Source organism: Heptranchias perlo, chromosome 11, assembly GCF_035084215.1.
Source record: "Heptranchias perlo isolate sHepPer1 chromosome 11, sHepPer1.hap1, whole genome shotgun sequence".
Taxonomy (NCBI): domain Eukaryota; kingdom Metazoa; phylum Chordata; class Chondrichthyes; order Hexanchiformes; family Hexanchidae; genus Heptranchias; species Heptranchias perlo.
In genome coordinates, this window is record NC_090335.1 from 73,398,465 (window position 1) to 73,411,807 (window position 13,343).

A 13,343-nucleotide genomic window follows, 5' to 3' on the forward strand; every position below is an offset into this window, starting at 1 on the left:
AGGTGCTAACACGATTGAATTAAATTCCTTTGCGCAGTGTTTAAGCAAGTAGTCAACGCATATATTTTTTGAAAAACTAATACCTAGATGGCAGAAGAATTTCATCTGAATGCAATTATTACATAGAATTACATAGAATTTACAGCACAGAAACAGGCCATTTGGCCCAACTGGTCTGTGCTGGTGTTTATGCTCCACACGAGCCTCCTCCCTCCCTATTTCATCTAACTCTATCTGCAGAACCTTCTATTCCTTTCTCCCTCATGTATTTATCTAGCTTCCTCTTAAATGCATCTATGCTATTCGACTCAACTTCCCCTTGAGGTAGTAAGTTCCACATTCTCACTACTCTCTGGGTAAAGAAGTTTCTCCTGAATTCCTTATTGGATTTATTAGCGACTATCTTATATTTAAGGCCCCTGGTTTTGGTCTCCCCCACAAGTGGAAACATCTTTTCTACATCTCCCCTATCAAACCCCATGATAATTTTAAAGACCTCTATCAGGTCACCCCTCAGCCTTCTCTTTTCTAGAGAAAAGAGCCCCAGCCTGTTCAGCCTTTCCTGATAGGTATAACCTCTTAGTTCTGGTGTCATCCTTGTGAATCTTTTTTTGCCCCTTCTCCAGTGCCTCTATATCATTTTTATAATGAGACCAGAACTGTGCACAGTACTCTGTGGTGTTATATCACACAGTGCAGTTTCAACCCATAAGATAGAAGATGGAACAAATCAGGAAGTAGGTGATGCCATGTTTGGATTTTAAAGGCCTATCAGTTGTACGAGGAAGAGGAGGTTGAGGGAGAAAAGGAGTCTACGGTTTTGAGTTAGTGGGAAAGAACGAGTTCGAGCAGAGGACAGCGGGGTGCGTCTTTTCTTCAACAGAATGAGATTATCAGAAAGGAGACGTACTTGGAGGTTAAGGGTAAGGAGACAGAGGAAATTTAAGAGGTGCAGTCACCATAGAAGCATTAATAGAGTAAAGGCAGGACAGTCAAAGTGCTTTGTTTTTTAATTACACCAGCTCCGCAATCAAATGAGGCCCGAAACATAGACGACTTACTCAGCAGGGTGCGATCTGAGAGCTTAAGTGTTGTACTGAGAGAGAAAGCAAGCAAAGATTTAGAATAAAGACTTTTCCTTTTTAAAAGAAAAGAGCCATCACACAGAGTGAGTGACAAAGAATCATTTCTTTTGCTTCTGCCTTGCAAGCTCGCTAAGAGAAAAAAAAAGCAGCTCATCTTTGACAAGGTACCGCATGGTAGGTTGTTACATAAGGTTAAATCTCACGGGATCCAAGGTGAGGTAGCCAATTGGATACAAAATTGGATTGATGACAGAAGACAGAAGGTGGTTGTAGAGGGTTGTTTTTCAAACTGGAAGCCTGTGACCAGCGGTGTGCCTCAGGGATCGGTGCTGGGTCCGCTGTTATTTGTTATTTATATTAATGATTTGGATGAGAATTTAGGAGGCATGGTTAGTAAGTTTGCAGATGACACCAAGATTGGTGGCATTGTGGACAGTGAAGAAGGTTATCTAGGATTGCAACGGGATCTTGATAAATTGGGCCAGTGGGCCGATGAATGGCAGATGGAGTTTAATTTAGATAAATGTGAGGTGATGCATTTTGGTAGATCGAATCGGGCCAGGACCTACTCCGTTAATGGTAGGGCGTTGGGGAGAGTTATAGAACAAAGAGATCTAGGAGTACAGGTTCATAGCTCCTTGAAAGTGGAGTCACAGGTGGATAGGGTGGTGAAGAAGGCATTCAGAATGCTTGGTTTCATTGGTCAGAACATTGAATACAGGAGTTGGGATGTCTTGTTGAAGTTGTACAAGACATTAGTAAGGCCACATTTGGAATACTGTGTACAGTTCTGGTCACCCTATTATAGAAAGGATATTATTAAACTAGAAAAAGTGCAGAAAAGATTTACTAGGATGCTACCGGGACTTGATGGTTTGACTTATAGGGAGAGGTTGGATAGACTGAGACTTTTTTCCCTGGAGAGTAGGAGGTTTAGGGGTGATCTTATCGAAGTCTATAAAATAATGAGGGGCATAGATAAGGTAGATAGTCAAAATCTTTTCCCAAAGGTAGGGGAGTCTATAACGAGGGGGCATAGATTTAAGGTGAGAGGGGAGAGATACAAAAGGGTCCAGAGGGGCAATTTTTTCACTCAAAGGGTGGTGAGTGTCAGGAACGAGCTGCCAGAGGCAGTAGTAGAGGCGGGTACAATTTTGTCTTTTAAAAAGCATTTGGACAGTTACATGGGTAAGATGGGTATAGAGGGATATGGGCCAAGTGCAGGCAATTGGGACTAGCTTAGTGGTATAAACTGGGCGACATGGACATGTTGGGCCGAAGGGCCTGTTTCCATGTTGTAAACTTCGATGATTCTATGATTCTATCTTCTTTGTGGAGTTTGGAATTGTGTTTGGCTTTGAATAAGACCACTTATTATCCTTTTTATGTTCAAAGCAAAGTACATCCGAGGGGTAAACTCTATTCATTGGGCCGACGCGCAATCTGATAAACATTATAAAAGTGGGAGTTAAACATACATCGAATTGAACTATTCAGTGACTTTTTTTTAACGGTGTTTTTTTTTTCAAATTGAGGTATTTTGGCGCTGGGGAAAAGCAATTTGTCACCCAGTGTCAGCACCGAGCACTCCAGCACAGGCTGGACAAGGGATGAAGCAGCTTCTCATTGTCCCCATTGAGCGCCTTCAAGTCAGTTCTATTACAGGGAGGGTGCAGAGTTAAAAATGTCTCTATAGAGTCCAAATGGATGATGTTAAGAAATAAGAAGGGAAATGGTCCAATTCTCGCTGTGCTTTACGGGCCACCAAACAATGGAGATGCCGTTAGATATTAAAATTGAGAAATAGTTAAGAAATCCATTTTACACAAAAGAAATTACTTATATTCTTGTACTACGTTCCATTTTAGGTTATTTCTGTCGTTAAAAAAAAAAGCTAAAATGGAAAGAAGGCAAAAAAGGTGAAAATGTGTCTGTACAGAGGTCGTTTGCAGGTCACACAGAGGGTTCCCAACCCTCCAGGATTGTCCTGGGGTCTCCAGGAATTGAAGATTATTCTCGAGGACACTGCTGTGAGCAACACCCGGGGACAAAGACCATTGGGGCTTAAAAAAAATGGTGTTTTTTTTTTTGTTTTCTTTGAACACTTTTGTTTATTAGTTATGAAAATATTGGGGATGGTGGGGAAAGAGTCTGTTTCACTGGGTGGGGCGGTTGGAGGCAGGATGTCATGTGATGAAACCTCCAGGAATACGTCCAACCAGAGTTGGCAACCCTAATTAGATTCGATTTATCACCCCAAATGGAGAATCCGGTCCCTTTCTCTGCCTTGCTAATCGATGCTTTCTGTGCAACCTCGGATCATAATATTTAGCAGGCCTAGGGACATCTTGATGGGACATCTGGAACCGAAAGTGAGTTAACAGCTTGCATTTATATAGCGCCTTTAAAGTATTAAAGCGTTCCAAGGCGCTTCATAGGAGCGCAATCAGACAAAATTTGACACCGAGCCACATAAGGAGGTATTTGGACAGGTGACCAAAAGCTTGGGCAAAGAGGTAGGTTTTAAGGAGCATCTTAAAGGAGGAGAGAGAGGGGTAGAGAGGCGGAGAGGTTTAAGGAGGAAATTCCAGAACTTAGAGCCTAGGCAACTGAAGACACCACCGCCAATGGAGGGGCGAAAGAATTTAGGGATGCCCAAGAGGCCAGAATTGGAGGAATGCAGAGATCTTGGACGGTTACGGGGCTGGAAGAGGTTACGGAGATAGGGAGGGCCGAAGCCATGGAGGGATTTGAATACTAGTATGAGAATTTTAAATTTGCGATGTTGCTGGACTGGGAGCCAATGCAAGTATCCGTCCCTTTTACGTTGCCCCAGGATTTCTGAGACTCCCTCGGAGAGACAGACCTACAGGGCAAGGGCAACCATGGCAACATGGCACGTGTGGGTGTTCCTGCCTCAGTCACCTTTCAATGCCATTTTAAGGGGCATCCGAAGAAGTTGGCGCTCAGAGGGCCCGAGGGGGTCGGACAGCGTGGCAAGTGAGGCCATTTCCTCCTCGTAGTGCCTAGGAGCTCAGCATTCTGTAAGTCCTACCTACTTTTGCAGACTCCCAACGGATCTTCAGGCCTTGAGACCTTTTGGCTGCTGTTCCCCAACAGTAACCTGAAGACCCCACAGACTCAGACATCCCAGGCCTATGGCTTTGCTTATGTAACCCTCACAACCCCCGCATCTCCTTTTGCGAGGCTCTGCCAGGGAGGGGAGTTGCAACCACAATCGACAATTGATCGGCCCACCAAATTCAGACAGTCTGAGGCACTGAGCATGTTGCATCTATTCAGCACCCAGGCAAAGGGAGGAGAACTTCTGGGCTCGCCTACTCCAATCCCCTCTCCCCGTATCCTTTTATATTCTTCCTTTTCAAGTACTTATCCAATTCCCTTTTGAACGATATTATAGTCTTTGCCTCAATAGTCACTTGTGGTAAAATATTCCACGTTCTAATTGTGTGACGTTTATATTGATGCCTTTAAGGGAAAGCAGATAAGTACCTGAGAGAGCAAGGAAGAGAAGGATATGTTGATAGGGTTTGATAAAGTAAGGTGGGAGGAGGCTTGTGTGGAGCATAAACATCGGCTTTGACCAGTTGGGCCGAATGACCTGTTACTGTGCTGTAAAATTCTTTGTAAAAGAATTCTTCATAATTCCCCCTCATCTTTCTAATCCCAAGTTAATGCCCTCTTGCTTTCTACTTCACCAACCAGTGGAAACAATCTTTCACTATTCAATCTTTGAAAAACTTTCATCATTATGAAAACCTGTATTAGATTCCTCCTCAAACTTCTCTGCTCCAGAGAAAAAAGCCTCAATTCTTCAAGCCTTTCTGCGTAACTATAGCTTCTGGTATCATTGTAGTGATTCTTTCCATGACTTCTATCCTTTCTATGACTTTAATATCCTTCCTGTAATAAGGTGAGTTGAATACTCCAACTGTGGCACCATCCTGTTGGAGGTTCAGGTCAGGAGAGGATCATCTTTGGTAACATATTGACACCTACTGGCTAGGATTAAATATGATTAATTGCATCTTGGGCAAAGTGCCAGAGGGTGACTTGTGCCCACCAAACCTTACTGGAAGAAGAAGTGAATGTTTTCAGGAGAGGAGGGAAGAAAATTGGTAGGACAAAAAACGGAATTGGGAACTCAGTATACAGGATATTGTGGACACGAATGTTTTATGTTGCTATTTTAGTGTAAGATCATCCATGGCTTGTATATATCATGGTGACAGAGGGGAAGATTGTTTTTAGTGATGGACCAGTTCTAACAATCTAACGAACTGGTTGTGAGAAAGAATAATAACGCTATGATTTCTGTTTTTAATTGAAGGTTACTCCAGCTGTGGATAGTGACTTTGGCAGCTACAACTGTACAGCCAGTAACCGGATAGGAACCAGGTCTCAGGAGTTCACTCTCGTTCAAGCTGGTAAGCGACAGTGTTGAGCAGGATCCTTTCATGTTCTGTTTAGCAAACAGTAGGGTCGATCTTGACTTTGTGCGATTGTGGAAAGTGGGTGATGACGAGTGGGCAGCCCACTTTACATCTCTCCAGATTTTTTATTTCCAGTGAAGTTAACAGAAATAAAAATTGGGCGAGATGTAAACAGGGCTGCCGACTGGCTATCACCCGCTTTACAAAATTGCACAAAGTCAAGATCGACCCCAATGGCGTTAATGACAGGAATTGATGAAGAAAGTACATGCAAGCCATAAATAATAAGATTTTGAAAGATGTGCCTTTGTCAGAACTGGTGAACGGCAATCAATAGTTTCAATTTTTCCTTGTGTTCCCATCGCTAAGGCATTGTGGTTGCAAGGAAATGCATGTGGTTATAGGTGTAAATAAAGACATCTGGAACTGAGAAAATGTTTTCAGTTTTTTTTAGGAAAGTAGGAACAGGAGTAGGCCAATCATCCCCTTGAGCCTGTCCCATCATTCAATTAGATCATGGCTGATCTATATCTTAACTCCAATTGCCCGCCTTGGTTCTATAACCCTTAATACCCTTAATACAAAAACATATCAATCTCAGTTTTGGAATTTTTAATTGACCCCCAGCCTCAACAGCTTTTTGGGGAGAGAGTTCCAGATTTCCACTCCCCTTTATAACTTGTTTTATATTCTTCTCCTCTCCTGGGTCTCCATGTGCCAAACCCTAATTAAGATTGTGGATGGGCCGTGGGAGTCAGCTGTCTGCCATTGCTGTTCATGCCCGTGAAATGCAAGATCAGTTGAATTGAGAAACCTTCCATCATCCATTCATTGCCAATGGTTTTCCATCCACCTGGTAGAGGCTCCATAGGGGTTAAGGTATTGAGGTAGACTACAATACCAGTGGGAAGGCTTTTGGTATCCATTTGAGAACTGGCCTCCCCTCTACTTGTGGCCTGGAGCTCAGTGTGAGGGAGACTCAACACACTGCTTGACCATGCTGTCTGCACTCTAAACATTTAAAGCATTACTTCCTTCATCAACAAAGTGTTTGGCAAACCTTTTACTATCTGGTTACAAAGACAAGCTGTAGCAGCTTAAGTCAAATTCAAATTCATCATTACAAAATTTGCACATGACATCGTCTTGCCATAAACAGTCGGTATGACACTGGATTGAATAACAAAGTCTGTGCTCGTTATCTCCATCTGGCTTTTTAATGAGATGTGGTTTCTCTGTTGTGTCAGCCTTAGCTCAGTTGGTGGCTCTCTCACCTTTGAGTCAGAAGGTTGTGTGTTCAAGCCCCACTCCAGGGACTTGAGCATGAAATACAGGCTGACACTCCCAGTGCAGTACTGGGGGAGTGCTGCACTGTCGGAGGTGCTGTCTTTTTGGATGAGATGTTGAATGGAGGCCCCGTCTGCCCTCTTAGATGGATGTAAAAGATCCCATGGCACTATTTCGAAGAAAAGCAGGGGAGTTCTCTCTGGTGTCCTAACCAATATTTATCCCTCAACCAACATCATTAAAACACATTATCTGGTCATTATCACATTGCTGTTTGTGGGATCTTGCTGTACGCAAATTGGCTGCCATGTTTCCTACGTTACAACAGTGACTACACTTCATAAATGTTTCGTTGGCTGTGAAGCACTTTGGGACGTGCTGAGGTCGTGAAAGGCACTATAGAAATGCAAGTTCTTTCTTTTACATGGATTCCAGCTCGCATTTTGCTTCTCTTCCTCAAAGGAAGAATTTTCTTTCTTCTTTTTAAAAACAGAAGGGCAAAATGCAAGTCTGCCTTAAAAAGTAAGACTCAGGAGATGATCAACGTTCAAGGTGATACCTCGGACTCGGACTGTGTGCGTTTGGGTGGGCAGCGTTTCACTGATGTGGAAATGCTCCTCGCTTCATTTCAATGAACACAAAAGTTGCCCAAAGACTTGTGTCTGTTGGTGTTTAACCTAACGCAATGCCCTTAGCAAGTTTATAATGCAGGTGGACTCCATGGCTTTGATTCCAGACCCTATGGGCTAAGATTGATAGGTTGCCATAAATATATTGTGATCCATCAATCTGCTTAATGTGTTTCTTCAGTGTGAAGGCAGAGTACTGCTAAACCAAGGGGGCTAACAATGACCTACAGGCCATTCACTGATTCTTTAATAGAAAGGGGGAAATGTTCAATGGAGCACTTTTATTAATGATGTCAAGGTGAAGTAAGCAGTGTTTGTCTTTTAAAGAGAGAGTCTCACCATTGTGACCCCTGTTAAAGAAGGAGGCTAGCCATTAGGTCCGTGTTTAAGCAGAAACTTTCCCCATCGTGGCTTTTTAATGAGGAATCCGTTGCTCTCCTGTGACCTTACTCACGTTAGCTGAAGGGTCTGTATTTTCTGTAACAAATCGGGACGTAATTAACAAAATATGATCGTAAAAGTGTTGTAGGAAGTAAGTGTAATAGAGCAAGACTTTTAATATATTGTATTAATAAATCTAATAGGGAATTCAGGAGAAGTTTCTTTATCCAGAGAGTGGTTAGAATGTGGAACTCGCTACCACAAGGAGTAGTTGAGGCGAAGAGCGTAGACGCATTTGGAGGGAAGCTGGATAAACACATGAGGGAGAAAGGTTGGGCTGATAGGGTTAATTGAAGAGGGGTGGGAGAAGGCTCATGTGGAAAATAGACACCAGCATGGACCAGTTGGGCCGAAGGGCCTGTTCCTGTGCTGTACATTCTATTTACTTTTATGTAATGTACGGTGTTGCTAATTGTTAGTTGAAGGATACGATGTCTATCTTACTGTTTATGCTGTCATTGTGGAATGTGTCTGATTCGTGTGCTATTGTTCTCCTTCTTTCTGTTTTTGGTGGGTTTTTTGTAAGTTTCGACTTTTCTGTTTCTGTGCGTGCCACGTATTCAAGTATCGCAGTATCCAGTACACACAACGAGGGGTCCTGTTGTCAACAACCTCCAGGTCACTTTGTTGGTTGCTCCTATTTCCATGTTTTCCTGTAATCCAGGTTTCCCTGATGTTTGGTGTTGATGTTAGCCATTTCCTATCCCCAGATTCCCTGAATATTCACCCTCTGTTCCTCACTGCAGATTTGTTTATTCCACCTGAACCTCTTGTATTCCCAGATTCCTTCGCCATTCTTGTTCCTTTATTCTGATCTTGTTGATGTTCAGTTGTTCTTTTCTTATTCCGCTTATTACTTACCCCACTTACTATCCGAAACCATCACTGTTCTCCCTGCCCTCACCCTTCCCCATCTCTCTGTTTCCTCAGGCTTTCTGCTCCACTTCTGCCAGCCTTGCCCACTCACTGTTTGCCGTCCATTGCTGCCGTTATCACTGTCTCTGTGCGACCAGACAAACAGCAAACCCCTGAGGCCTTCCTCCTCTTTAAGTCCTGTCCCTTAATCTGATCTTTCCTCCAGCTCTTCTTCCTGCTTTTCACTTTGTAGCTCCCTTTGGCACTACATACCAAAAGCCTCCTTAGCCTTCGCCCTCCCTATCTCTTAATCTGATGCTTCCCCTGCCATTAACCTTTCCCCCTCCCTCCTCTTCTCAGAGTTTGCACTCTAGTCCCCTTTGTCTTCTGTCCCTGAGTCCGACACTTCCCTTGCCTTCTCCCTCCACCCCCCCCCCCACTCCCTTCACTCCTCCCTCTCTTCCCAGTATCTACTCCAGCTGCCCTTCCCTTCAGTCCTTTAATCTGGTGCCTCCCTCTGCCCTCATCCTACCTCCTCCCTTCACCCTCCCCCACGCTTCCCCAGGTTTGTCCCTTACACATAAAAAAACAACTGGTCTCCTCAGCCTTGAGGTGAAAAAGTAGATTTTTAAAAATATTTTGAAGCACTCACTGCGTACTCCTCTATTTGCCAACAGTAAGTCAATCGTAAGTTGTCAAGCACATTAGAAGCAGTAGAAAGACTTGCATTTATATAGCGCCTTTCACTATCTCAGGACGACCCAAAATGCTTTACAGCCAATGAAGTGACTTGGCCGTGAGGCCCCCCATGACAGAATAATCTGATGCTCACTATTGACACTCAGATGAAGAATGCCCATTTGGGTGAGGTACTGGAAGGGTGCCAGTGCCTGTGGAACTGTACCCCCGTGAGGGCCAGTGCCTGTGGAACTGTACCCCCGTGAGGGCCAGTGCCTGTGGAACTGTACCCCCGTGAGGGTCAGTGCCTGTGGAACTGTACCCCCGTGAGGGCCAGTGCCTGTGGAACTGTACCCCCGTGAGGGCCAGTGCCTGTGGAACTGTACCCCCGTGAGGGCCAGTGCCTGTGGAACTGTACCCCCGTGAGGGCCAGTGCCTGTGGAACTGTACCCCCGTGAGGGCCAGTGCCTGTGGAACTGTACCCCCGTGAGGGCCAGTGCCTGTGGAACTGTACCCCCGTGAGGGCCAGTGCCTGTGGAACTGTACCCCCGTGAGGGCCAGTGCCTGTGGAACTGACTTCAATGGAAATAAAAATGGGGAGAGATGTAAATGGGCTGCCGACCCGTGATCACCCGTTTTACACTAATCACAAAAGTCAAGATCTGCAGATCTACCTCCATCTATAATTGAGAAAATTTACTAATTATGTTGGAATATCTGCGAAATAGTGAAGTCTTAAGAGTCTGTCTTGGCTGCACTGATTTAGCATTTATAGTGCGCTTAGAGGGGACAAATTCTCCCTCCCTCCCCCAGCACCGTGCCCCCCCCCCGCCTCCCTCCCGCACTCCCTCCATTAAATCAGCACCAAACCCACTCTTTCAAATGTGACTGGTCTGTACAATAGGCTGGGTGGCTCATTTTCGGCTGGTGCGGACACGATGGGCCGAATGGCCTCCTTCTGTGCCATTAATTTTCTATGATTTTCTATGAAGTACTTCTGAAGTGTGGTCACTGTTGTAATGGAGGAAACACGGCAGCCAACGTGCACACAGCAAGCTGCCACAAATAGCAATGAGATAATGAAGCAGTCCGTGCCCACATGCAGCAAGACCTGGACAACAACCAGGCTTGGGCTGATAAGTGGCAAGTAACATTCGCGCCAGACAAGTGCCAGGCAATGACCATCTCCAAGAGAGAGTCTAACCACCTCCCCTTGACATTCAATGGCATTACCAACGCCGAATCCCCCACCATCAACATCCTGGGGTCACCATTGACTAGAAACCAAACTGGCCCAGCCTCATAAATACTGTGGCTACAAGAGCAGATCAGAGGTGGGAATTCTGCGGCGAGTGACTCACCTCCTGATTCCCCAAAGCCTTTCCACCAGCTACAAGGCACAAGTCAGGAGTGTGATGGAATACTCTCCACTTGCCTGGATGAGTGCAGCTCCAACAACACTCAAGAAGCTTGACACCATCCAGGACAAAGTAGCCCACTTGATTGGCACCCCATCCACCACCCTAAGCATTCACTCCCTTCACCACTGGCGCACTGTGGCTGCAGTGTGTACCATTTACAGGATGCACTTCAGCCAAGGCTTCTTCGACAGCACCTCCCAAACCCACGACCTCTACCACCTAGAAGGACAAGGGCAGCAGGCACATGGGAACAACACCACCTGCATGTTCCCCTCCAAGTCACACACCATCCTGACTTGGTAATATATCACTATTCCTTCATTGTCGCTGGGTCAAAATCCTGGAATTCCCCACCTAACAGCGCTGTGGGAGAATATTCACCACACGGACTACAGTGGTTCAAGAAAGCAGCTCACCACCACCTTCTCAAGGGCCTTCCTTAGGGATGGGCAATCAATGCTGGCCTTGCCAGCGATGCCCACATCTCATGAACAAGTAAAAAAGAAATGAGATAATGAACAGACAATCTGTTTTATTGGCGTTAGTTGAGGCCAAGACAGTGGGGAGATCTCTCTGCTCTTCTTCAAAATCATGCAATGGGATCTTTCATGTCCACCTGAGAGGGCAGACGAGGCCTGGATTTAACGTGTTATCCGAAAGACGGCACCTCCAACAGTGCAGCACTCCCTCAGCACTGCACTGGAGTGTCAGCCTGGATTATGTGCTCAAGTCAGTGGAGTGGGATGTGAACCTACGACCTTCTGAATCAGAGGCGAGCCTAACACCTATGCACATTTTAAAAATGAAAAGCCAGCTTCACCAGCTCTACTGGGGAAGCTGTCCTGATGCTCTTTAGCCCAGCTCCCATATCACACTGCTACATTTTGCACGGCCGACCCACCCCACTCGAGATCCTGCTTCTGCCTGCCGGCCAGTCACTGCTCTTCCATGGATATCCCATGTGCTGGGAAAACCAACTTTTCACTTTTAAAAGCACTCATAAAAGCATTTCTGCGAGGTTTGCCAATTCATGCCCTTGCCTGTAAGTGAGGACTCAGCATTGCAATTCATTATTTACTAATTAACCTCTGAGTGCACTGTAGCACTGAAACACTGGGGGATTTGACCAGACTTTCATAAAGTAATTTGGATCACTACCCCACAGTGAAAGCTGTGGGAGTTGTGGGGGGGGAGAGAGAACACCTTGATGATTTTCTTTGATGAGAGTGACACAGCCCTCGGTGATTTTCTGGCCCATGTCTCTTATCCTACTCTCAGTTGGCAGTGAAAGCTGGTTGATAGTTTGGTAGCTTATGCCTTTCACTCACCATTTCACAACTTTTCTGCCATCTATTTGTGGATAGTCTCCAGAATAATGCTTTCAACTCTGTTTCTGTGGAGTCAGTACACTAGTCTGAACAGCATCCGTCTCAGATATCCAGTTTCAAGCATTAGGACAGTCTGGTAGTTTCCCCCCCAATATTTGCATATTGTCTTACGTAAGAACTTAAGAATCTTTCAGGTTTATGAAAAGCTCGCTTGGCCCAATAAACATGTCCCATTTTGACTGATCTGACCTGTGTGTTCCCACCTTCTCACCAGCTCAGTGGGGAACACTCTCACCTCTGAGTCAGAAGGCGTTTGGTTCAAACCCCACTCCAGAGATATGAGCGTATAATCTTAGTTTGACACTTCAGCGCAGTACTGAGGGGAGGTGCCACCTTTCCGATGAGACGTTAAACCAAGACCCCATCCCCCTATTCAGGTGGACGTAAAAGATCCCAGGGCACAATTTGAAGAAGAGCAGGGGAGATTCCCCGGTAACGAACACCAACTCAAGTTCTTTCATTCTTTGTCTGTGAAATAAGGCCGTTAATCGCTGCTCTCTCCAGAAATATATCGAATTGTCCTATTTATCATACCCTCTTAAATGGCTTTTCTTGGTAACGAATTTCACATCTCTGGGTGAAATATCCCTCCACGATTTCCCTTCTTGCCCCATCCTTCCTAATTTTTAACAAAAACAAAATACTGCGGATGCTGGAAATCTGAAATAAAAACTAGAAAATGCTGGAAACACTCAGCGGGTCAGGCAGCGCCTGTGGAGAGAGAAACGGAGTTAATGTTTCAGGGCGATGATTTTTCATCAGAGCTAACTTTTAACTTGTGTCTCCTGGTAACTTTACACTGGGCATGGTGAACAATTTTCCTGAATCAAGTTGTCAATTCTCCTTTTATATGGGTAGATTTCATGGTGTCATCGGATCATAGTAGGTACAGCACAGGAGGAGGCCATTCAGCCCATCATGCCTGTGCCGGCTCTTCGAAAGAACTATCCGTTGAGTCCCATTCCCCTGCTCTTTGCTCATAGCCTTGTAAATTTTTTCCCTTCAAGTATTTATCCAACATCCAATCCAATTTGCTCAATTTGCTAATTTTAGCAGAGGAACAAGAGAAAATGCACCCTTTAACCCATGAACCCTTGCGCCCTTG

General features: G+C 45.1%; 1 protein-coding gene across 2 annotated transcripts in view; it reads left to right on the top strand.

The window, feature by feature from the left end:
- Positions 1-13,343, top strand: part of LOC137327487 (neural cell adhesion molecule 2-like) — a 1,142,796-nt gene that overhangs the window by 868,204 nt on the left and 261,249 nt on the right. For both annotated transcript variants that reach the window (XM_067993365.1, XM_067993366.1), the window contains exon 11: positions 5,437-5,533. In XM_067993365.1, the coding sequence (XP_067849466.1) occupies positions 5,437-5,533 (97 nt within the window). The remainder of the gene's footprint in view (positions 1-5,436; positions 5,534-13,343) is intronic.